General features: G+C 44.5%; 1 protein-coding gene across 11 annotated transcripts in view; it reads left to right on the top strand.

The window, feature by feature from the left end:
- NEDD4L (NEDD4 like E3 ubiquitin protein ligase) overlaps positions 1-25,694 on the top strand; it is a 302,617-nt gene that overhangs the window by 239,710 nt on the left and 37,213 nt on the right. For 4 of the 11 annotated variants that reach the window (XM_080920294.1, XM_080920285.1, XM_080920284.1 and 1 more), the window contains 10 exons: positions 3,532-3,593; positions 3,829-3,931; positions 6,009-6,175; positions 10,471-10,606; positions 11,530-11,706; positions 13,942-14,016; positions 15,750-15,809; positions 20,439-20,570; positions 21,066-21,185; positions 22,186-22,383. In XM_080920294.1, the coding sequence (XP_080776420.1) occupies positions 3,532-3,593; positions 3,829-3,931; positions 6,009-6,175; positions 10,471-10,606; positions 11,530-11,706; positions 13,942-14,016; positions 15,750-15,809; positions 20,439-20,570; positions 21,066-21,185; positions 22,186-22,383 (1,230 nt within the window). The remainder of the gene's footprint in view (positions 1-3,531; positions 3,594-3,828; positions 3,932-6,008; positions 6,176-10,470; positions 10,607-11,529; positions 11,707-13,941; positions 14,017-15,749; positions 15,810-20,438; positions 20,571-21,065; positions 21,186-22,185; positions 22,384-25,694) is intronic. The other 7 variants (XM_080920286.1, XM_080920288.1, XM_080920289.1 and 4 more) reach the window with 4 other exon arrangements.

The raw sequence follows: 25,694 nt of genomic DNA on the forward strand, positions 1-25,694 counted from the left end.
ACTTACTCTAAGATGTTAGGGAGAGAGGAAGTCAGCAGTGTCTCTTCTGGGACTTACCACTGCCTTCTCTGTCCTTAAGATGAACAGTTAGTGTAAGATCAGTGGTTCTCAAGCTTCCCGGTGCTGCACCCCTTTAATACAGATCCTCATGTGATGCTCATGCCCGGCCATAAAACCATTTTTGTTGGTACTTCATAACCATAATTTGCCGCTGTTATGAGTTGTTATTTAATTATTTAAATATCTGTGTTTTCTGATGGTCTTAGGTGACCCCTGTGAAAGCGTGTGGGGCTCGGGGGTTGGGGGGAGAGTCGGGTGACCCACAGGTTAAGAAATGCTGCATTAGAGGATTTTCCACGAAATGTACTTTGCCCTGCCTCTTATTGCATGGTATTGAGTAGACAACACCCCCATGAAGTGAAAGGTAGAGCTGGTCAATAATGACAGTGGCCACGATTGTGCCTGGCACCTTGTGGGGGCCATGTGTATCCTCACACTATAGGAAGATCTCATTACTGCTCCATTCTATAGACAAGGACACCAGAACCCACAGAAGTAAGGACTGCCAAGCCCTGTAAAGTAGCAAAGACGGCACACAGACTTGGGGCCTGCTTCTTGCTCTACATGTTCTCTTGCTTGATGGGTAAACAGAAGAGTGTCCAGAGTCCCCTGATGCTCCTTAGTCCCTCACATTGCCCACCAACAGCCCTGCAGGCTGTCTCTTCCCTGTACCATTGGCTCTGTTCTCCATTCGAGTCTAGTTGCTGTGGCAGCCCCTGGCTGCCACCCTTGGGCCAGGCATATTTTCTTAACCATATATTTGTTTGAGTATGTGTATGTGTTTGCACATATGGGCATGTGCACGAAGATGTGAAAAAACAAGTTTTAAGAGTTGGTTCTCCACTTCCATCAAGTGGATTCCTGGGATTTTACTGAGGTCTTCAGGCTTGGCAGCAAGCACCTATACTTGCTGAACCGTGTCACTGGCCCCGACAATAACATTCCCGATTACCAAGTTTTACATCGTAAGTGATGTGTACTGGAAATTTTTATATAGAGAATAATCCCCGAATGTCAGTAAGTTTAACTTATTGCCTTCCTGAGGACACTGTAAGAGAATACAATGATTGAGTAGTTAAAGTGGAAGTTAAGTTTTAGGGTTCCGTTTTTAATAGATGAGATGCATGCATCAACTATTTGGGCACGCACCTACTTTCTTGTCTCCAGCTGTCAGTGGCGAGAAAAGCTCAAGTTCCAGTCTCATAGGCTCACTTCCTAGAAATACGGATGGTAAAGCGATCAGTGAGCTAGCCCATGGCAAGGAACAGATTATCAGAGGCATAGAACACAAGGTCATATAGGTGAGTTTAAGATGGGCTCTCTGAGGGAGCTCGGGAGAACCACCCAGCGCTGACTAATTGTCAGGCTTCATGTCAGGGTTAGAAACGATCTATTCATGAGATGGCTAAGGCTTCGAGTATGAACCATTGTCAGGGAAACCACACAATTGACAGGCGTAGGAAGGAATTTTCATATCATTGTAGTAAGAATAGGGCAAAGTTTGCTGGTGGCTCTGAAGGTAAAGTGAAAACTAAAGTAGTCGAGTTCGGTCTCCAGAGCCCACATGAAAACTGCCTTCCAGACCCAACAGGGCAGACACACATAAGAACTCATGGTGACAGTGTGCATAAACCTGCACAAGTTCAAGCCAGGAAATAAAAGTTCCCAGCGTGAAGAAGGGGAGGTAGACTAAGTTCAGTCCCTAACCAAGTAGCTGTTTGCAGCTGATGCCTGCTGGGAAACAGAGAATCAGCTTCTCCAACAGAGCAACCTTGGTCATATCAGCCGCTCTCCAGGGTAGGTCTCGTGTGCAGGATGAATTGATCAACACAAAACAGATTCCGTGTTTTTGTGTGCTTTTGGTTAGGATTGGTTTCATTGGTATATTTTGTCCTTGGGGTTTGTTTGGTTTGATTTTAGGGGTTTCAAAAGAGAGGCAGAACTTGAACTTAGGTGTGTAGAGACACAGGGAGAATCTAGGAGAAGTTGTAAGGGGCAGGAAAGGATCTGATCAAGATACATTGTCTAAGAAAAACATATAAAGCCAATAAATGAAAAAGCATTGTGGTGTGTACATATGTATGTACTTTATGCCTTATAATTTCAGCAGTGAGGAAGTGAAGGAAGATGCCCTCACCCCCACCCTGGGTTTCTGATCAGTCACACTAGCCTAATCAATGAGTATCGGACCAGTGAGAGAGGAAAAAGAGGTGGTTGGTGCCCAAGGCTGTCCTTTGGCCAGCACACAGAAACACAATCAAGTATATGCATTCCAGGAAGGGGGAGGGAATAAGAGAGTAGAAAGCCATTAGGAAGAAATGAAAAACAGAATTCAAATGTAAATATATATACTCTCTTTTTGTTCTTTTAACGTAATATATTGTTGTATTGTGGTTTGCCTCTCTTCCTATAAAAGCAAATATTTTGGATTGCATTTAATTTGACAGATCAAGTATTTCAGGTTCAACTACATGGGACATTTTAAAAATAATGGCACAAATTTTCCACAATTTACTGCTTTATTAGCCAACTTTGCACATTAAAATGAATCCCAATGTCTTACCAAATGAGTATTCATCCTGTGTTATTGTTTGAGTCTCTGTTGCTGTGATAAACATCGTGGACCAAAAGCAACTTGGGAGGGAAAGGTTTATTATGGAGGAAAGCCAGGGCAGGAACTGAAGCAGAGACCATGGAGGAAGCTACCAAACTTCTTATATAACCCCCAGGACCACTGACTCAGGATGGCACTGCTCCCAGGAGGCTGGGCCCTCCCACGGCCATCATTAATCAAGGAAATATTGGGCAGACATGTCAAAAAGCTGATCTCTTGGGGGTGGTTCCTCATGTGGGGTTTCCTCTCTCCAGATAATTCTAGTTTGTGTCAAGTTGACAAACTAAGAAACACGGCCCAGTTTCACTCAGAGCTTCATGAAATAAGCCCAGTGGGGGTGAGGAGGGCTCCCTGGAAGCTTTGCCTGGGAGATAGTATCAACTCGCTCAGGCCGAGGACTCTGTATCTTAATGTGCGGCGTGAAGCTGCATCCGAGGCTGGGCCTTGCATTCTGTTTAACTCTGTGTTTAGGTTTCTTCAGTCACAGGGATAATGAGGCACCACTGACCGCTGGTTTTCCAAGTTAATCGACTCTGGGAGATTGAGGTCATACCCTGCAGTTAGAAATTATACTTGGCCATGGTGGCTATAATTTTGTCATTTGTCTTTGGCTGGGCTTGACTACAAGAACCCGATGTAGATAGTGACATCTAGTGGATCTTAAGTAGACAAGCTTCTGTGGGCCTCCACGGTGTTTAATTAATCGACAAAGTACCTGTTGAGGAGCCAGCTCATTTTTTTTTTTTTTACCCTTGCCGTGTCCTAAAAATATTTTTTTCATATTCCTGATAAGAGTGTCAAAAATATGGAATTGTTATTAATGTTGCTTTTCTGCTAATTTGTTTTTCTTTCCCCAGACAGAAGATCCAACCATGGAGAGACCCTATACATTTAAGGATTTTCTCCTGCGACCTAGAAGGTGAGGCTTGCAGATAGGTATAGAGGTGAGGCTTGAGGGTGGGTGTAGGGGTGAGGCTTGAGGGTGGGTGTAGGGGTGAGGCTTGAGGGTGGATGTAGGGGTGAGGCTTGTGGCTAGGTATAGGGGTGAGTGTTTGTAGTGCTGGTTTCTCTGAGGACAGGTTCAGCAAACGCCTTAAACAAGAAGAATGGAAATAAACCATATCCTTTACAACTGGTTCTCTTCCTGTATGCAGCCATAAATCTCGCGTCAAGGGGTTTCTGAGGTTGAAAATGGCCTACATGCCGAAAAATGGAGGTCAGGATGAAGAGAACAGTGAGCAGAGGGACGACATGGAGGTAGGAGAGACGGCCACGGCCCCTGGCTGCTTCCAGGCTGCCCATCCCACCTGAATTTCACTTGGAGACTCCATCACTGGAGGAAGTGGATGTTTGTAAACTTAGATCTGAATTCCCATACATAAACCCTGAGTCTGTCCTTGGAAGTCCTCCCGTATGTGACTGTTTTAGCCAAAGTGAAATTCCCATCTTGTGTCAGAACACAAATAACAGGGCGGGCAGCTCTTCACACGGCTCTTTTAGTTATTTGTCTGGCTGCTATTACAAAATACCCCTCCAAAGCCACTTAAGGAAGAAAGGCTCGCATTTCGAGCCAGGGAAGATCATCGTGGTGGGGAGGTAGTGGAAGTCAGAGCGAGAAGCAGCTGGTCAGACTGTGTCACTGTCAGGAGGCAGAAAGTGGACAGAAACAGGATTTGGCTGTAAATTGACAAGGCCTCGGTGACTCCAACAAGGCTCCACCTTCTAAGGTTCCCCAACCTTTCTGAGTACCACCCGCAGCTGGACACTGGGTGTTCAAATACATTAGCCTAAGGAGGATGTTGCACAGCCGAACAAGAGCATCTTCTGTGGCAACCCTACTGCCAGAAACTGCCTATTATTGCCTTGGGTTTCCAATTCTTTTTTAGTTCCTCTTAGCACTTGAAATTACTCTAGAGCGGATGGAGCTATTTAGAAACACTCTCCCCATTTCTGATTCATTTAGTCCACGAGTAACAGCACATAATGCAGAAGCCCTCCTTGGGAAATGCCAGTTTGCAATTAGCTATCCAGAAGAATATTCTCTGTCCCCTTCCTCACACAGTGGGTTCTTCACTTTCTGGTCACATTTCTGTACTGTGGGTTCCATTGTACTGTCTCGGCATATGCTGTAGACAGCGTTGTTCCCTTAGCACGGTTCTCATATTGTGCTTAAAGCCCCCGTTGAACAAGATCTCCCTGGCCGTTTTCATATGTTTGCAGCTGTTCCACATGCATGGTGGGCAGGTTGACCAAACCCCCTCCAACCAAGAGGCCACCTTACCGGGCAGGGTTTCATTGTAGGCATCCACAGCTGTCACCAAGTAACAGGGACTGAAGTGGGTGGCAGGCCACAGTAGAAGTTGATATTGCCCAAGCAAAGCAACAGATTGGGGTGTGTGAAATCCAAGGAATTGTTTACTCTCTTCTTGTCTTCCAAGTGCGGTAACCAGTGAATCGGTTGATTTTCCGCTGGCTTTACCAGGGGATGTTAGGAAAGCAATACTTAATGCTGAAGATATGTGTCAGAACAGCGTAACTCTGACCCGGGCACCATGAAGTCTGTTTGCGCAATGCCTAGGCAACTGCCATGATCTCTAGACAACTTCTGGCTCACAACTGTCACACAGAAGGGGGGACACTGTCATCTCCTGTCCTACCAGCACCAGGCCATCCTCCTTGGAGACCAATAGCCTTGTCCCTACACCTGTATCCTAGACCATGCTTTCTTTTCAAACACACATGCATACTTCATGGTGGTGTTGAAAGGATGAAGGCAGTGGCAGCTCTGGCATGTCCCATGTCATTGGCTTTGTGCGGCCTTAGAGGTCATTGATTCACTGTACCTAATGGATGTGTAAAAATTATTATGTGACTTAAGAAACTAAACGGGGCTGGCAAGATGACGCAGCATGTTACTGCTCATCAGTCAAAACTGTCTTGATCCGTGGAACCCACGTAGTAGGAGGAAAGAGCCTAACCATGCAAGTTGTCCTCTGACCTCTACGCTTGTGCTGTGTATGCACACATGAGCTTGCATGTAAACACGCATACTCAAATAAATGAATGTTTTCTTTTAAATGCAAAGAAAGTATGTGGAGTATCCATCCAGATGTGGTGCAGTCTTCTTAGAAGCTGGCATGGTCAACTAACTGGCCATTGCTCAAATGAGTTTTGGAACCCTGAACTGGTTTTTCTCCTGGATAGAAAATCTATCTCAGTGTGACGCAGAAAACCACCATAAGACTCAGAGTAAGGGAGAGGATATCACACTGGGACTGTCTTCTCCCATGATCTGGAGCCCAGACTCATGACTCCCCTTGACTTTACTCCACAGCATGGATGGGAAGTTGTTGACTCAAACGACTCAGCTTCCCAGCACCAGGAGGAGCTCCCTCCACCTCCCCTCCCACCAGGATGGGAAGAGAAAGTGGACAATTTAGGCCGAACTTACTATGTCAACCACAACAACAGGAGTACGCAGTGGCACCGACCCAGCTTGATGTAAGTAGTACCAGATGGCAGGGATGCTGTGCCTTACCCTGCAGAGGAAAGGGTGGTAGTTCCAGGACAGGCTTGGGGAAGAAGGAAGGAGTGGGAGGGAGAGAAGGGGGAGGAGGGAGGAGGGAGACATGACTGACAGACAGACAGAAATGAAAGACAGAGGGACATGACAGATAGACAGACAGACAGCCATGGAAGAGGCTGTTGTCCTGTGGTACTATGATTGGAGTTATTCTGTGCCACTTCTGGGATCACTGAAATATGCTTTTCCTGGATTCCTCGTTGGTTTGACAGTTGCCTTGCTTCCCCTCTTACTCGGCTTCCTCTCCTGATTGACCCAGGATGGAAAGCTGAAGGCAGATTGGCTTGCTTTAATGTCTTACCTTCTTACTCTTTTGCATTATTTGATGATGAAACTCACCAAAGCTTCTTTTATTTTATTTTATTTTATTTACTTTTCAGAACATTTTTGTATCACTGCCTTGAGTATATTTAGAAATGCACGGGAGATTTGCAAAGTCAAAATTAGTAATTACTGTTTATTTCCACATCCTACTAGCTTAGAGAGCGAGAGCTCGGGGTGGCTGATGCCTGTTCCCTTAGTAATTTTTGTTGCAAAATGATTTATTTGATGATAGAAAATAAATAAATCCTAGATAAACCTCAATTACTGTTTTAAAGAAAGATTTTGAAGTGCCCTTTTGTTAAATAATAGTGAGCAGCAAAACTTAAGCCTATCAATGTGGAGTAAGAGGCAGAGCCAAGGTACCCATGATGCAAGGAGTTACCGTGGGCACTGTGAGCTTCAGAGAAGCCAAACCAGCAGCACTAACTAATATTAATTAATTAATATTACCAAGGAGATATTCCACATGATCAGTTCTTAGAATTGCTATCAAGGCAGATGCATGTGCTCACATGTGAGATCTTATTCCCTTCAACCCAATGCAAAAGAGATTTCCCAGTTTCTGTTCTTTAGGTCGGTAATAGCCAGAAATGCTAGAGGCTGTTCTTACAAACCCCCTTACCCTTAGAAGGTTGAAAGGTATAATTGAGGGAGTTGGCTAGAGAGGGTGGCCAAGTCAGCTAGCTGGCATTTTATATGGTCTGAGGGTAGAGCTTATAGAATCTGGATCCATGAATAGGCAGGCAGTCATCCCTGGGCCTCTCAGTAGATTCTTGGGAAGATCAGTTGTCCTTGGCCATTTTGCACTGCCCAGTATGGCCTTAGCTTATTTCTCAGACAAGATGCACATAGTTTTGTTGGGGTCTTAAATATAAGTGGCTTTGTGGATACTTTAGATTTATTGCTGTTGTCTTTCTTTGATGATCACTGCACTTAGAAGTTTGATAAGCCATTTTAAGTATTGTATGTATTTGGAGTAGAAATGTCTTTGGATCTACCTTGGGCATGGTTTCTGTTAGCAAAATAGCAGCATCCATCTGAGCTAAACAGCACAGGAGTACAACCAAAGTGGCTGTGTGGTAGCCAGCACCATGTGACATCTGAAGCAAGACCGGGAAGAAATCTCAGTGGCTGACACAGAACTGAGATTATTCACCTTTATTAATAAGTGCCGTGCATGTCTTTAGTTGAGGAGGACATGGGTATAGTTGTTACTGAAGTGATTCTAAGATAACACTTGCCAGATATTTAAACCACATCATCTATGAGATTGGGTGATAGTTTGGGGTATTACTTAACCCAAATCTATTTAAATGTCAGTTACTTAAGTGTGGTTTCTTACATGTGAAACAGATCTCAAAAGCAGGGAAGCAGTTTGATTGGCAGAAGTCAGTTTCCACGGCATCTGCTTTAGCCCCTCTGTAGTTTATTGATTTGGATTTATCTCTCCTTTACATTACTTGACTCGGCAAGAATCCCTAGGACCTCCAGAACAATTATCTTTTGCTTTTAGGTAAAAAAACAATAATTTCTGTAATTCAATTTTTATAGAATGTTCCAGCACCCTTCATAGAATAATATATTGTGAGAAAATATTTTAATCAAGAGGCTTTTATCTGAGGACACCGGATTCAAATAAGAGCTCAGCAAAATACAGTGTTAAATGAATGATTGGCCAAAAAAAAAAAAAAAAAAAAAAAAAAAACAAGTGGTTTTATGTTTCGAAAAATACTATAAATGTGGTACCTGGTTCCTGGTTCCCGCTCCACCCCTTCCCTCTGACCCGGCAGTCCATGAGCCGCTCCAGCGTGCCACCCCCCATGCTGCTTTCACTCCCTTGGCAGGTTGTTACCACGCCAGGCATGCACATCCCAATTCCAAGGCATTTTCATCCTTTATCAATCAAGACAGGGCCACATGTAGTGGCAAATGCCTTTAATATAAGCACATAGGAGACAGAGGCAGGTGTATCTTTGTGAGTAAAAAGGTCGGCCTGGTCTGCATAGTGAGTTCCAGGCCAGTTAGGGCTACATAGGGAGACCTTATCTAATAATAATTTTTTTTAAAGAAAAGAAAAGAAAAGAGGAAAGGAAACTAATAAAAAAAAAAATAGATAAAGAGGGTACTCACTAGCTTCCTCTGTGTTTCCCGAGGTCATTTATAGACTTTATAAGTGCATTCTAATTTTACATTTATGTTTAATAATTTATTTTATACTTAATAATTGGGCATTTTTTTAAAAAGGACAATACATCATAAATGCAATATGGTATTTTTCTAACAGTTAACAGTGCCATTTTTTGTACTTTTAGAAGCATTATTACTATACATGTATACTTCTGAATTATAATTATATCCATAATAATATCAATTTTCTAAAGATATCTCTATTTAGTGTACAAGTTTATTCTGATTATGCTTAATGTAACAATCTGTTTTGTTAATGCAACAAATTTATGTATTGTGTATTCAAATATAATAAAATTTCTTTAATTCATATTTTAGTAACAAAGAATTATAATTTACCCATGGATTAAATAGAAACTAACTTTCACACTACCTCCTTCAATCCTAAAGTTGATAGTGCAAAGATGTTTGATAGAAATATTTGACTATTCAGACTGTCATCCTCTGACACCGTGGCTCATTGAATCTATTTGTTACTCAGAGGCCCAGGGGACTCTGTTTAGAATACAAATAAGTTTGAAAGTACTGGAGACTTTTAAATCCTTACTTGAGGAAGAATCTGTGATAGGCTGTCGATTATTAACACCCATCAGTTCACCTGAACTAACATTCTCAACAGTTTTGGAACATTAACCTGCAACATAGTTTGCGCTCATTAGATGTTGAGTCAGACTGAAGCATGTTTGCAAATGCCTGTGAATGGGGTCTAGACGTCTACTCCAGAAACATGTCGCTGAGGTTCCCCCAAAAGACCATCACCTGTCACGTACTGCAAGATATTTTTAAGATGTAGTCGATTAAGTCATTTTCAAGGATAAGTTCTTAACTGGGATCCTAACTTAAAATCCTCAGTCAACAAAACAAACAGATGGGCTGTGACAGCGCCATGTTCTTACTACAGGCCTGTTTGCGGGGTCAGCCCCTGTGGTGCACTTGGAGTTTTAGAAACAGGTTGTTGAGGAAAGGGGATTGCATGCAATCTTATGATGTGCAGTTAAAAGTAAGTCACACACTACAGGAGATGTCCCCTTGGGACCACAGCCTTGAATTTGTGCTGTCAGTGCCCTTCAGTCAATTACTGATGACCCAGATTGGCTGCTTTGTCACATTCTTCCAAGGGACTGGTCTGTCACAAACTGGAGGACCTGGATTTCTCTTCTCAAAAACTGAAGTGCAGCTCGAGGAATGGCCATATCTCTGTGCACAGTCCCTCCACTCCTGTGAGTTCAGCCGACCACAGAGCGTAACTATTCAGGAAAACATGTTCGGCCTGTGCTGACCTCAGTCTGTCTTGATCTTTACTCTCTAGATATTTCAGGATAAGTTGTTTGTGGGATACTTCCTTTGAATGAGGCATGTGTAAGTCATCCAGAGATAATTTCAAGTACACAGGAAGTTGTGCATGTTTTACAATAGCCATTCCATTTTAGGGACTGAACTTGTAGGATTTTGAAGTCTGTAGGGATAGGGAGGACTCTGCAGCCAATCCTGTCTGAAAGATGTTCTGACTCTTGTACAATACACTGAAATTCCTTCTGGGGTTAGGGTGAGCCTCGGTGTGGTCTATCTGGAAGACAGAGGAAGACTTCCCATAGTGGTTGCTTGCACCTTATTGTTGACATCTTAGCCAGTGTGTGGCCTATAAGTGAGGGCTCATTCTGAATACCCTGTCTCTTCTCACATCCCTTCACTTTCCTTTCAGGGATGTATCCTCAGAGTCAGACAATAACATCAGGCAGATCAACCAGGAGGCTGCACACCGACGCTTCCGCTCTCGGAGGCACATTAGTGAAGATTTGGAGCCTGAAGCCTCTGAAGGTGGTGGAGAAGGCCCTGAGGTATGATGTCCAGAGATGCTGTCAAGCTCAGCAACTCCATCTTCCCACCATCCCCAGGGTGATTTTGTATCTTATTTTTCCCCCTTGGTAAACTGTGTATTGCATGTGAAGATTGTGGCCTCATGTCTAACTGATTCCCTTCTATTAGTGAACCATAAAAAAAAAAAATGCTTGTGAAACCCATGTTTGGCAAAGTCCAGTGACTTGCATAAATATCAAGGGGAGAGCAGGATTCTGGTGTGAAGAAGGTCTTACATGTTTTTGCTTAGTGACTGGTTTTCCCCTGGGATCTAACCAATCTCACGATACAACACTAAACATATCATTTTTAAGAAAACCCAGGGAGCTCGGTCACTTGTCTGGGTGTCATGGGGTAGTTTCTAATGAACTGCTTGACATCTTAGGAGGCATTGCCAAAAAAGTACGAGTCTGAGTTGATGAGAATATTGATTGATAACTCTTCTCTAGAAACAGTTAACAATGTGTTGCTGGAAAAGGAGATGAATTAAGTTATAAGTCAGAGACAATCTTAACTTGGTGCTGATGACCCTATGAGAATTGCTTGTCAATTCTTGAGGTGTTTCTAATCCATTTGTAACAGAGGCTGGCCAAAAGCTGCCACAGCGGAAGTGTACCTTCACAGGAGTAAGATTGTGGCCACTGGGTGTGCCTTCACACTGTGCTCACTCCTCTCAATTGACCGCTTGCTTCAGCAGTTGGCTCTCCCCATGAAATTTCCTGGTCTGCTAATTGGGACAGTGGCCTTGTCTTCCTTGTGCCTATCTTGAAGATTTTGTGCCTTGTGCTAAGTAGGCGTTAATTACGATAACCCAGATGGTTACGAATGATGTGTCCTTCATTAGAAGGAAGGCAGGTAAATCCCCAGCTCCTAGCACTTACCTTGATGTCTGATTCTTCCAAAGCCTTGGGAGACCATTTCAGAGGAAGTGAACTTGGCCGCAGATTCTCTCAGCCTGGCTCTGCCCCCACCTCCCGCCTCCCCGGTGTCCCGGACCAGCCCCCAGGAGCTGTCGGAAGAACTGAGCCGAAGGTTGCAGATCACTCCGGACTCCAATGGGGAACAGTTTAGTTCTCTGATCGTAAGTTAGAAAAGCTGAACATTGGTGATCAGTCGTTTGTTGTTGCTTTAGAGGGCTCTCTTGTACGCAGATAGCCAAGGGCGTCATGACCCACTTTCACAGGGGCCACATATCAGAAGCCCCACATACTGGATATTTACATTATGATTCATAACTGTAGCAAAATTACAGTTATGGAGTAGCAACAAAATAATTTAATGGTTGGGGGTTGCTACAACATGGGGAGCTGTATTGAAGGCTCACAGCCTTCGGAAGGTTGAGATCCACTGGCCAAGCATCTACTTCCAGTCAGCCCAGGCTCTGCAAAGGATTTCCTTCTCCACAAGAGGCAGCTCTGGATGAAAATTGGTACCGGCAGGTTAAAAAAAAAAAAAAAAAAAAAAAAAGTTTTTTTAAAAAGAGGTCACCAGCTTTTTCTTGTTTGTAAAAAAAAAAAAAAAAAAAAAAAAAAAATCAAAGGAAGAAGATTCTGTGGATTTTGTAATTTCTAGGTTAAACCTTGTAGGCTTTCGTTCCTATGGAAAAGGATCATGAAAACAATGTCTTTGCCATAAGGGCATTTCCTGTTGAGAATCAGGAGCCCCAGAGCCTCCCAACCAGTCTTCTAAACTCACACTCTACACACTTTCCATTTCACAAACAAGGAGAGGGGATATTGTAGTGAGTGTCCCTGTGAGGTCAAAGAAGCCCAAAAAAACCCAGCATATGAACTCCTGATGAGAAAAAGGCTGAAACTGTGGCCCGGTCATCAAGATAACACTTGACCTGGGTTTCTCAGCCCTCAGAGAAATACTTTCTAGAAGTTTCAGTTCAGTGAGAAGGAATGAAGTCAGCCACAAAGAGCTTTGCATGTAACAGTGAGACACTGCTGGTAAAGCCTATCGGTCATTCTCATGTGTGTACAGAATTAAACCACATGCACACCATGGTTCTCAAGCAATTGGACTTAAAGATGGACTGGGGAGGATGGTGGCTGTCACTAGGATGGAAATGGCATTCTCAAACGATAATCACTGTGATGAGCCAACAGAACATAAAATGATAGGAAGACCATAAGGAACATAAAAGCCACCAAGTACAGAGTTATTACCCCTTCAATTATGGTGTTGTCCTCAAACGAAGCTATTGGCCTCTGCTGTGTGAGTTGCAGTGACTGTGCACTTCCACATTAAAATTCTATAAAAATCTTTGAAAAAGAGAAACACCACTGGGATGAAAAGTCGGTACTAGGTGGATAGAGAAAAGGCTGCATATATGAGATATTTGAATTAGTGGAAAACTGTTGCTATGGAAACAGCATAAGCCTCAAAGCCATGTATTTAAAATGTTTCAAAGGAGGAAGAATTGCAGAAATTATAGCAGCTATATGCCATTTATATAAAGTACATGGGAAAGAAATTCCTAGTTTTCTCTGTTGATGTAAATTGGGAGCTCTTGTATTTAGTGCTTCCGCAAGCCTGACTGACATATCTTAAAGACCAGAGTGTGACAGCATATATCCTTGGGAAACTTCCTCCACTTTTGATGCTCAAGGTCACTTAGTGTTTAAGGGCAGTGGGGCTGACTCACGCTGCCCAGTGTGGAAGGGCACAGGTCGTCCCTAACACCACCACTTAGCTTTGCCTGACTGTAACTCACTGTTCGTAGCTATACAGTGTTAAAAGTCACACGTTACAGGCTGTAGCGTGGCCAAGCATTCTTCCAGCAATTCTGCCTGTGACCTTCTCGGGTCTTTGTTCAGATGCACGAGGCAAAGAAGCGAGAGGAGCATTGTGTGTGGCACACAGGATTGTCTTGGGGTGTGCCTCGCTTCCCCGCCCCACTCTGTCCATTACTGGTTCTTCTACTTGGAAGCTAAATACAATCCCCCAGCCCTCGCAGGGAGGACAGGCAATGGTCATGTTTACCTGGTAAAAAGCCAAATGTTGTTTTTTCTTTCCTCTTTTCCTCCATTTCTCACACTTGAGAATTTGCCCAGAGCAAGACCGTTGACCTCTTGTTCCTCTTAAGGGTCGTGGAGACCTCTTTCTCCTCCCTTCCAGTCTTGGCCTCCTCTTATTTTGAAATCCTGGTCTGCTGGAAAACACTGAGAGTTGAAACCGAGCTCTGGAAGGGCTACTGTCCCGGGAACAGGCGGCATTTGATTGCCTCCTGATGTCAAGAGCAGGGCATGGAAGTGTGAGCCGGTGCTGAGAACTCTCCTGTTAACACTGCCTGTCTTTTCCTCCCCTGCAGCAGAGAGAGCCCTCCTCAAGGCTCCGGTCCTGCAGTGTTACCGACACGGTTGCTGAGCAGGCTCACCTTCCACCGGTAACGAACGCTCATCTCCAGTCCTCAGCTGTTTTGGTTTTGTTTTTTATGTTTTGTTTTTTTTTTTTTTTTAATTTTTTGTTTTGTTTGTTTTTTTGTGCCCTCCCCGTGCCTGCTTTGATTTATAATCTTGGAGCTGAGAAAGAGTTTTTCCTGTGTAGATCCACTCACCGTATAAGCAAGACATCTGAAATTTTCTGAGTAAATTATGCAAGAGTCTTGACTTTCCAACCCAGAATTCTAACTACCTACCAAGCTTCCAAAATGCTAAAATCTTGCTCTGGTTTTTCACTCAGCAGAACGAATTTACCTCTTTCTATGACTGAAACTAGGTGGTCTATTCAGCAACATAGCTGGGTTTCACTGATCCCTTTGAACAGGAAGAACTCTTCCAGCCAGACAGCCTGATTTTTTTTTCCCCCTTATTACCCATGGCTTAAACGCTCAGCTCCACAGTGTTAACTATAAGGGCAGCTCCACAAATGAAGAATCAGCTGCCGTTTCTCCTTCCTAAAGCTGTGATAAGTCTGAGTGCACATGGGCATGTAGGGAGTTTTGAGATCCAGTATGTGTGCTAAAGTAAATATCAAATTGGAGGGCAGATGAACATTGCCTCGCAAGAAATAATTTACATAAGTTGGTTTCTTCTTTGGGAGGTGAAAATATTCTGTGGTTTTAAATGTTCAATTTGATATTTGACCTTGGCTTTTTTTGTGTTTTTGCTGTTGTTGTTGTTTTGGTTTGGGGTTTTTTTGTTTTGTTTTGTTCTTTGTTTATTGTGGGTTTGTGAGGAAGCTGGAGAATTAAGGCAAAGGCTTGGTCTATATGCCAGGCCAGCCTGGAACTCTAATTATGGACTCTAGGCTAGCCTTCAGCTTGCAACCATCTCCTTCTCTTCCCTCCTGAGTGCTGAGATCACTCACACGCACCGTCACACCCATTTTTTTTAATTTTCTTTTTACTGCGGCAGGTCCTCTTATAACACCTGCTTCATTGTGTATGAACTTGAAGATGGGCAACAAATTTGAATTTTTTGAAACCATGTTTTTTTTTTCTCATATGCATTTTATTTCTTGACCTTAAAGGACATTTTTATTTAGGTGTCACTATTTTTAAGGTCACGAGATGAGGTGATGCGTACCAGCCAAAGTACTAAACTGGGTTGCGGAGTCCGTTGTGTAGGTCGGCTGAGAACAAGCTGAGATGGTTTCAGCACAGACCTCCCAAAACAGAACCGTAGACTGACGGGCTGGTGGGGACCCTTCTCAACCTGATGATTCCCTGATTGTCCTGCAGAAATTCACTATTCTTACTCACTCTCCTTTTGGAAAATCGGTGTCAGCTTTATTTGCCACAGAGTCCCTTTGCCTGGAAACCATGATTTCGGCTGTCCCCTTGTCCTTACGATGCTTTGCACTCATTGACCACCAGTGGCCTCTCTGAGATTTGCAGATGTAAGAATCTGCTCAGTTTTAGACTGCGGAAGCACAAGATGTCACATTTGAAGTGTCTGTCAAGGATGTAGCCTGAGCTTCTTTGGGGGTAACACGGTGGAACAGAGAGGAACTCCTGGTCACTGGGGTGTGCACAGCTTCTTTTGGACACAGTGGGTAGCGGGGATACTGATCTCAGTCACCTGTCACAGCATCGCCACGGCAGTGATTTCTGGCTTACTAAGCAATGGACGGTTCCCTCCCAAATACATATTACTGACATACGTTATCATTTAACAGCCCAGCACCCCAACTAGGCGAGCCCGTTCGTCAACTGTCACGGGTGGTGAGGACTCAGCGGTAATGACCCCAGTTACTGAACACTTACGGTGAAAGTCTGTGGGGTGGTTTATTATTTTGATTATGATGAACATGCTCCCTCCCATTTTCAAAATCGGGTCAGTTTCTCTACGGTAGAGGGACACGTGTGCTTCTTATCTTAAACTTCTCGTTTTGGGTTCTCTAAGGTACTGGGTAAAATGGAGTCTTTTTTAATCCTGCATCATTCAATTAGACCAAGCATGGTTAAATACGCTTAATTCGAGCACTTCCAGGAGAGTTTTGTCAGTGTCTTATTCCTGCCAAGCTTTCTCCTGCTGTTGAACACAGTTGAGCGAGAGAAGCCAGAGGAGCCATTCAGGGCTGTGCATGTGAGTCCAAGTGTGCAAGAGGCTGGGCACTCCTATTTCCCACACCACGTCTTCAACAGGGAACCAGATTGTCTGCGTCTTCATCTTAACCTGTAACCTCTCTCTGCTACGAGAAGTCTGATTTCCAGGAATGGACACGTGTTTATAAGATTCCTAGGGCAGGGAGCAATTAAGATATTTCGGTGAAAGTACCTACAGTTGTTACCATTTTCTCATTCTGATTGATAGCAGTTATACTTCTGTGTGTAATTTCAACCTCACTAGCTGTTTTCATTGTCTTCTGCTGATCCCTAACGTCAGGCCAGACTGTATTTGCTGATTCGAGTTTAGGTGACTCTTTGAAGAACTTTATGACTTTTTCCACCTTTGCCGTGCGTGCTGTGGCTGCTTATTGTCTGTGAGGAACTTTAACTACACCCCAGTAGTTGATTTCCTGGAGGATGTTTCGCACTCAGTATCACACAGAGGACACTCAGATTAGCAGTCAGAGCAGTGAGCACAGCATAAGGTTGCTAAACCACCGTGGTGTATGTAACAGTCGGTTACTGGAGAGCCAGGCTCCACCTCCAAAAGAATTCAAAGAAGTCTGCAGGAGTTCGTTGGTCTCCTACAGGTTGTTCCGACACAACCTACTCTGAGTAGTGGAGCTACAAGGCAGAGAGCATCATGGGATGGTCTGTCTCATACATCTCAGTGTATTGTTACGTTGTTACATTATACATGGATTTGCAGCCTGCTTATAGCTGTGACATGCTAATGATGGCTCATGGTAGCAAAAGACAGAACAAACTGAACTGCTGGAGGACCAGACTGTGGTAAAAAATCACCTGACAGGACTAGGTCATCCATCTGAGGTCATCCCATGAGCCTCTGGGGCTACTCCTTTCAAGCCTTCTTCCCGCCTGTGTCCTCCTACATCTGTGAAGTTGGCCTTTTATTTGGTTTGCTCTTTTACTTTTGAAGCCTTGGCAGTGGTAGTTCCTAGATGCTCCTACCATGATGCGCCATGCTTTCTCAGGACCTAGATAGGTTTGGAAGGACCACATCCATTTCTCTCTCATCCTCTCTGTTTTCTGTTCTGCCTCCCAGCATGACTTTCCCCTCTGACCTCCTCTTTGATGCATATGCCAGGCAGAAATGTCCTGTAAAATATAACCTCACTCCTGTGCCCTCCCAAACATGCGTGTGCTGCGGTTATATACACGTAGGTGCTATTTATTTGGGGGAGAGGGGTTCAGCATGATGTTGCATACATAATGCTGGGAAAACTATTTTTAACTTAGGTCGGTTTTCTCAGCTATGTTAATAATCATTCAGAGGTGGAAATACACCACAGTTTATGCACATTTCCCATGCTGACTGGCATTCCCACGCTGTGTGTATGGTAACCGTCCTATGTGGCGCTTCTACACTGTGAGAAAGTGCTGGTCCGCATCTGAGGAATCCTGACCTTTTGATTTATGGCAAGAGCCCATGTACTGTGTCACTACTCCGGGCTACACCCGGGCTCTCCCTTTCAGATAGAAAGAAAGTGTGAGGAAGCGGAGTCCTTTGATCTTCACTGAGTCTAAAAATATCCTGAGATACCACTGTGGCTGGGTCTGGGTGCGCCATGGCGAAGCTCTGGTGCTCAGTATCAAAGGATAGACTTCCTCATTTTCAACACAACCCTGTTCTCCATTGTAGTGAATGGATCATGGCCACCATGAGGCTGGAGTTAATGCCTGTTTGGAATCGTAACACCTCAGCAGTATATATAGTTATGGATGAAAACTCGGATGTTACATTCAGCTTACGTTTGGATTGCCTAATCTATCTCTTGGGAGCTGAAGCATCATTCACATAGAGTAATAAAAAGCCAAATAAAGACTCAAGCCTGGGCCCATTCGAGTGATGTCTGGTGAAACCAAGTCTTGTCATTGCTGCTCTTGTGTCCTGGGTGGCCATGTGTTCGTAATAGCTGGAATCGTGGGCACAGGGTGTTCTACATGCTCATGTTGAGAGGATACTGTCAGGCAGGGTATATAACAGCTTCTTGCATAGATGTGACTAAATTCCTAGTTGAAGGAGGAATGATCATTTTAGGTACATTCAGAATTCTCTTTGCTAGCCTTTCTTTTTGAAACTAGTCCTGTTAGCAACTCTGTCTGTCTAACCCAGGTGCAGGAAGTTCCTGCAGCTGACCGTTCACTTCTGAGATTATAACACATCTCAGCCATTAGGGTTGTCAGTGGCTTCAAAACTGTCTGTTCCAGGAATGGATGTTGTGGATATCTGTTTGTTAAAGCCTCGGTGTTTCTAGAACTGAGTTTTCTGAGAACATATCAAATGCCCTGTACCTAAAACATGACTCACCAATAAAGGAGAACAGTAGCAAGTGCTATTTAATATTCCATGTAGTTAAAGCAGTTGTGCTCTATTATTAGCCACAGTAAGTCAAAATGTATGTGGCCAGAAGTATTGTCTATTTGCTTAGATGACAGTACATCAGGCAGTCGAGATGAAAAGTCCTGGAAGGGAGGTAGGGCTTTGTTGTCGGTGGCCTCCATTTATGCTGTGGACCACTTGGTCTGTCTTTCATGGTCATACAAGCTTACATGTCTTTGTTGGTTGTTGTCTTGTTCCTGGATATAGGATGCTGTGTGGTTAGTTGTTCTTGGAATTCCCCAATCCTATAGGACTTATCCGGGAAAATGTCAAGGAGCCTTTTCAGTAGGAAGGTTCCTTATATATACTGTCTCCCTGCCTGGTAAACATGACTTAGAAATAACCAGAGTCAGCTGTTTTCCAGTTAGTTATCAAATTGTTTTTTCTGGAGTGTGCTGGTCAGTTCAGCAAGGACGCAGAGGGCAGTCACGGCCCTTAGTGAATGCACAATATACATGTTCTTGCTGCCTCTAATTCTAAGGTCACGGGGCTCTGAGGACCTTCACCAGATCAGTTAGTAGTGAGCAGGGTAGCTAGGTCAGGACAGAAAGAAGGCTCAGTAACAGGATAGTCACATGATCAGCCTAATTCCAAGAAAACAGCAGCAGCAGAGGGCTGGTTGGAGAAGATGCGACTGGGGAAAGTAGTACCCCGAGCAACAGGGTTGTTCCTCAACCTCCCAGAAGTCTTGCTGGCCCTGGGAGGTACTGTCTTTCAGAGGTCTCTCCTAGATCATTGCTTCCCTGGCATGGTCTGTGCTTTAGTACCGTAGATGCAGGCATTCTAGGCTAGTGCTTACCCTAGACACTTCTTTCCTGCCAATCACCCAGTCATCCTACATACTCTAGCACCTGTTTACACAGACTACGTTGCTCTTGATGCTTCTTCCAAAAGCCAAAGTCTCAGCAATTCTTCATTTAAAAAGATGGAATTCATGCTGGGTGTAGCAGCACATGCCTCTAATCCCAGCACTGGAGAGACAGAGGCAGGCTTTCGATGAGTTCAAGGCCTTCTTGGTTTATATTTGAGTCCTAGACCAGCAAAGGCATAGTGAAACCCTGTCTCAAGAAAAGAAATAAGACAGAAAGAGAATAAAGAATTTGCACTATCTATTTATAGTTCAAACTGGACATCACACCACAGACTGTGTGAGGGATATGGTCTGTGTCATTACACTAAGATAAACACTGCCTCTAATATGAGGCTCCATAGGAATTCTTCACCAGAGGTCTAGGGGACCTCAAGGGCTTGGGGAGCACAAACACCGTACAGATCCTGCAGATTATGTCCTCAGACAGGAGTGCAAGTCATAGGAGAAACTCTGTCACACACTGCCCTGAAAGTTTATGTCCACCGGGCCTCAGGAAGAGCTATGCACTGACCAGCTGTGGTCAGCCAGCTGTCTGAGAGTCTCCAGGGTATGCCTTCCACTTCTGGGCATAAGCGCTGGGTGGCTTGAAATTGTCTTTTGAACTATGGTTTAGCAATGAGCTTTAGCAACTGGATACATTGTTTCTCTTTCCTGACACTTTGGTAATGGTTCTGTATTTAAGACTTCAGAGGCAAAGAGATGATTTTGTAAAAATGCGGCTACCTTCTGTCTCACAAGAGAGTGGAAGCTCTTACAGTGTGTATGTTTCAGACTCCCAGATATTCTTTGTGGGTTCTGGGTTTTGTTTTGTTTTTCTGTTTGTTTGGTTGGTTTTTGTTTGTTTGTTTGTTTTTTTCTGTACAGACAGCATTAAACTTACCTTGCCCAGAAAAATATAATTTCTAGGGATACATTACTTTATTAAGCTGGTCAGAAAACAAATTCCAGTTGTTAAATAATAATAATTTCTTGCACAAACAGCCATCAGTGGCCTATGTACATACCACGCCGGGCCTACCTTCAGGCTGGGAAGAAAGAAAAGATGCTAAGGGACGCACATACTATGTCAATCATAACAACCGAACCACAACTTGGACTCGACCAATCATGCAGGTATGAAGATCACCATCCAACCCAGACTCAAGGACCTTAGCAGCCAAGCTGTAAGGACCAGTCTCCTAGCATGGTATTTATGTCCTGTTAGGAAAGGCCTATGTTTAAAGCAGATCTCACCAAAGGTGTGTGTTACTCTCAGTGGAACGTTTGCCTGAGGAAGGCCTTGGTCCTTGGATACATATATTTTAATGTGACGTAAAAACACCTTGAGAAAGTGAGCTTATGGCCATGGATAGCTCCCTCTCCCTCCCCCTAAATCTCTTTTTCTCCAAGATTAGTTTTTAGTTGGCCAGTGGCTTATTTTTATTTCTCTTGAGTGTGTTTCCCAAGTCTTTGCCCCCATTATTAGCTCTAATTATTTTCTCTGTGCTTTAAATAGGCCAGACCTGCTATTATGGCTGTGTGTGTTGTTGTTATCATTGGGGTTCATACCCCTAATCACAGGCAGGGAGATCCTCATACAAAGCTAACTTGTGTTTGCCTCCAAAATAGCTTGCAGAAGATGGTGCCTCCGGAGCAGCCACAAACAGTAACAACCACCTAGTCGAACCCCAGATCCGCCGGCCACGTAGTCTCAGCTCGCCAACCGTAACTTTATCTGCCCCACTGGAGGTGAGAAGGCCACCTCGTCTAACCAGGGTCATCTCTGTCCTGTGGCTTCTCTTCATTCTCTCTTCTCTCTAAACTGGACTTTGTTCCTGAGGCAGCTCCACACACCGAGCAGCCATGTGTTGGCGATGAAGGCTGCTCTGTCGGGCTTCCCACATGCTTCTGTGTCTCGGCCAGCTCACATTCTGGATCCTTCCTTCTCATTTGGCTGGCACCATGCGTGGCCGTGGGTGCACTCTCTGCTGACCCTGTATTGTGCCGTCCCTGTTGTGTTCGCTCTTTCTTGCCTCATGCCATCAGATCTCATCATTCTTCTGAGCAGCCATTGCGTCTGTTGGGTTTTATAGCGTAGTGGTCGCTTTGTTCATATGTTCTTTGACTGTAGGGACTTCCATCATGTGGGTGCGTGTTTCTAATGTGTATTTTCATCTCTTAAGTCATCGCTGGACATCTGCTTGCTTGTCATCCTTGTCATGCTTTAGTGGCTGCCCTGAACATCAAAAGCCAGAGAAGGCATGAGTAAATTAAAGGGCTCTGAGGCAAGCTCTGACACAGTGGGAGTTGGGGACAGCACTCCCAGACTGTCAGGAATGTGGGCTAATGACTGTCATTCCAGGAGGCTGCCTCCACTGATGGAGGTCTCCTTCCGGGCTCTGAAACCAGGCAGTGCGTTCATTAGACTATGGGCTCTTTGAGAGCAAGGGCTTGTCTTGCTCTGCTCTGAAATCTCCATGTGTAAAATGTTTATTTATTTATTTATTTATTTATTGGCAGGCATGACTGGCAAAGAATTGTAGCTATTCATCCTTGATACTATTGCCTATCTAACCAATAGAAAAGCATAAAAGTTAGGGTTGGTTTGAAAGTAAATGGAGAAATGGGGGTTTGGGGGAGCCTCTACCTCACTGGTCTCTGAAAAAGAGCTCTCTACGATACCAGCTGCATTGTGACATGTTGGATTGGCCCGTGGTGAAGAGTTCTAACACTCCTTATTGTTCCTTAGGGTGCCAAGGATTCACCCATACGCCGTGCTGTGAAAGATACCCTTTCCAACCCACAGTCCCCTCAGCCATCACCTTACAACTCCCCCAAACCACAACACAAAGTCACACAGAGCTTCCTGCCACCAGGCTGGGAGATGAGGATAGCACCAAACGGCCGACCCTTCTTCATTGACCATAACACAAAGACTACAACCTGGGTAAGGCTGCTGCTTTTACTTGGCTCCATTTTCACCATGAGCTCCGTTTAATTCTTTCCCTTTCTGACTCAATCCTCCTGGTCTTTCTAGAGGAGTGTCATCACCGACTCTGAAGCAGGTGTCCCGAGGGGCTGCTGGGCACCTCAGATGCTCAGTCACAACTGCTGGCCACTGGGGTGCTATACCAATGTGGCAGTCCTGGACAGCTCTGGTTTTAATAATCTGTTCCATTTGGGGGCAAGGGCAGCCTTCACATTGCCAGCTTTTTGGCTTCATTATGACACATCTCATGCGTTAGTCATTGTATTAGGATTGGGAACATTGAGACTAGTGTTTGCCCTGTCTCGTTTTCCCGTGCACACCTTTTCCTCTCCAGTGGTCATCTCAGATGAGCATTTTGAATTTCCATGCTGTTTTTTCTTTTTTTTCTTGTCTTGCTTCGTGGATTAAGATTGCCCTAATGACTCAGTAAAGACTTGACTGTTCTTCCCAGTGAACATTTTGACCAAACTGATTTTTTTTTTCTGCCATGCTGATATTTCTTGATTCCCACCTGTAAAAGAGCCTGTGCGCTGCACTTGGGAGAAATGAGTTGAGGCCAAGCTGAATGAGCATTGCTGTGTCCCTCTGTGAGTCCTTTGTCTCTTCAGCCTGCTCAGAGCTAGCTTCTTCTAGCAAGCATAGAGCGCTTGCTAGAAGTCCCAGTTCCTCCATTACAGTCCTTAATTAACCCTGTAATTCAGCTGAATTTCTTCTCTTGACTCTGGTTGGTTTTGATGCAGCAGGAACTTCATTTTCTCCCTTCCAATCTGATTTGTATAGAGCAAACTCAGGTACAAATGCTGCCCCTCCCTGTCCAATCTGATTGTGTAGAGCAAACTCAGGATTAATGCTGCCCCTCCAGTATCTGTGCTCCATGCCCAGAACTAACCTGAGTTTTCCCTAGATCGATCTTCCGTCTTGGATCAGTTGTGCACATGCATTACTGGTTCCTGTTTCTAGCTGTGGTGACTGCCCAGTTGATGGAGCAGCGGTATTGGGTTAAGGGAAAGGTTTCAACCAAGATGACCTTGGCTATCTTTCACTCTCGTTCTGTGGTGTGATGTTAAGACAGGTCTATGCCTTTCTCTGTGGGATGCTTAACATCCTTGACTCCCACCACTGAATGCTATTTGCTGCCCCACTATATGACTCACCCACTATATTGACAATCAGGAATGTACTCAAATTTCCAGACTCCCCACAGTACTGACTGAATCAATCTCGGAGCCCTTCCCTGTTTTGCAGAAAAGGAATTTACCTACCTGCCAAGGGCCTTACCATCGAAGTCTGATGACATTCATTTGGAAAACCGATAACTACTTCAGAGGCATAGAAGGGAGGTTTGTCTGGCTCACCTTTGAGTCGGAATATAGTATTACAGGCTCATGGACCAAGAGAGCAGCTCTTAGGCAAATAGAACAATAGAGTTTGGTTTAGGGTCTCTCTCTCTCTCTTTTTCTCTGTCACTGACACAGAACCTGGGCTGTCCTTCTGGTGTTCTCATTTTCCATCGCGCTGCTGGGGTTTCAAACCCTTAGCCAGAAAATCAGAGCGGCAGAGAAAGGGGATCAATATCATGAAAGTCGGAGGATTAGTGCATGGAGTCACTGTGGCTTGCCAACATAAGCTATGATTTTAGTAATATGAACTAGCTTAGTCATGAAATCCCCTAACCTTTCCACAGCCTTTCACGCCCCGACTACAGCGTAAGTGCAGCTGGGCAGGACTGATTTTAAATAGCACTCGCTGTGTTTACCGCTGGCGCCGGTGCCAAATGACACCTGCTTTTCATTACCAGTTGTCTCTTTTTACCCAGACTCTTGCTATTGGCCGATTTGCTCACTCGAACCTGTCCTTTATCAAAACACTTCATCGCTACTACCATTGAAAATTCTTAAGCAACAACTGGAAATCCCCCACACACACACACACACGTTACCTCCCTTCCTCAGCAGGCAGATGTGCTACCACAGCTGTGTCATCTCGTCAAGTGTGTCAGACACAGACTCCGACACTGTCCAGCATTCTCATTGTGAAAAACAGATTCAGAACTGCATGTCCATCTTGACAAAGGGTGGGAGAGGCAGGAAGAGAAAAGACGCTTTCTGGATCCAGGGGTGTTTGCAGTTGTGAGGCCCAGTGAGGGCGGCACACTCTCCTTAGATCTGAGTGTTGTAATAGAAAAAGGGAAAACAACTGCTCAGACAAACTGGAGACAGTGAAAATGCCACTTCCTCCCCCTTCATCCTGTTGGATCTTGAACCTCCCTGGAAACATGAGAGGACCCAGGCCGCCGTCCCCCTCACGCCAGGAGAATTGTTTCCACATCAGGAGAATCGCTTCTGCAGCTCGAAGCTTTTATTCACACAGGTGATGGACGCCGTGTGCCAGCAGTCCAACTGGAATTAGATCTGACCACAGTTTTTAATAAAATTAGCAATAATGAATGGCTCCCGCCTCGGCAGCAGCACCGTGTGCTGGGAGTCACTGGAGACCCTGTCACGCTCCCCTCGATAAGGGGGCAGCTAAAGGTATCATTGTTGCCCTTCACAGGACAAAGCATTGGCCTGTTTTAACAGCAGACCTTATGCCTTAAGTTCAGTTGCAGCTACCCAAGTGCACACTACCCAAGGTGACTATAACCTAGTGTGACTGCTGAGACTGCAGGGAAAAGGGCACATTGAAGATTATTTTTTTAACCAGCCAGTATTCCTGTATCTTATATTTTCACACACACACACACACACACACACACACACACACACACCTACCCAGAAGAAATGTGTAAATGGCAAGTGTGTTTTATCTACTTGATTGATTGATATTCTTATCATTGAAGATCTCATTAGTACTCCATCTTACCATTTAGTTGTAATCACACCTTAAGCGGCCATGTCTGTCACTTGTCCTCCTGCTACAGAGATGCTACCTCCTTGGGTTGTCCAGGGGACAGCAGCCTTAGTAGTTACCACAACATAGTCCTCATACATAGAGTGCTGGCAGCTGCAGCCTTTATTTTATTTTATTTTATTTTATTTTATTTTTGACTACTGTTACTGTGATAAGATATGAGTCCTTGGCCTGGGGCCTGCCCATGCTCTGAAGTGTGGTTTCCACAGCCAGCCATTTTAGTGGACTTGCAAAGCTGAGCACTCTAGCCCCTTCCCACTCCCCCAGGACCTGATACTTGCCATTAATCTTAGTATCTTCCTTTTTTCTTTTCTGCATTCCCACAGAGCCAGTTGCACAGTTGACTTCACTCCGTGGCT

The sequence above is a fragment of the Micromys minutus genome (genome assembly GCF_963924665.1).
Source record: "Micromys minutus genome assembly, chromosome: 8".
Taxonomy (NCBI): domain Eukaryota; kingdom Metazoa; phylum Chordata; class Mammalia; order Rodentia; family Muridae; genus Micromys; species Micromys minutus.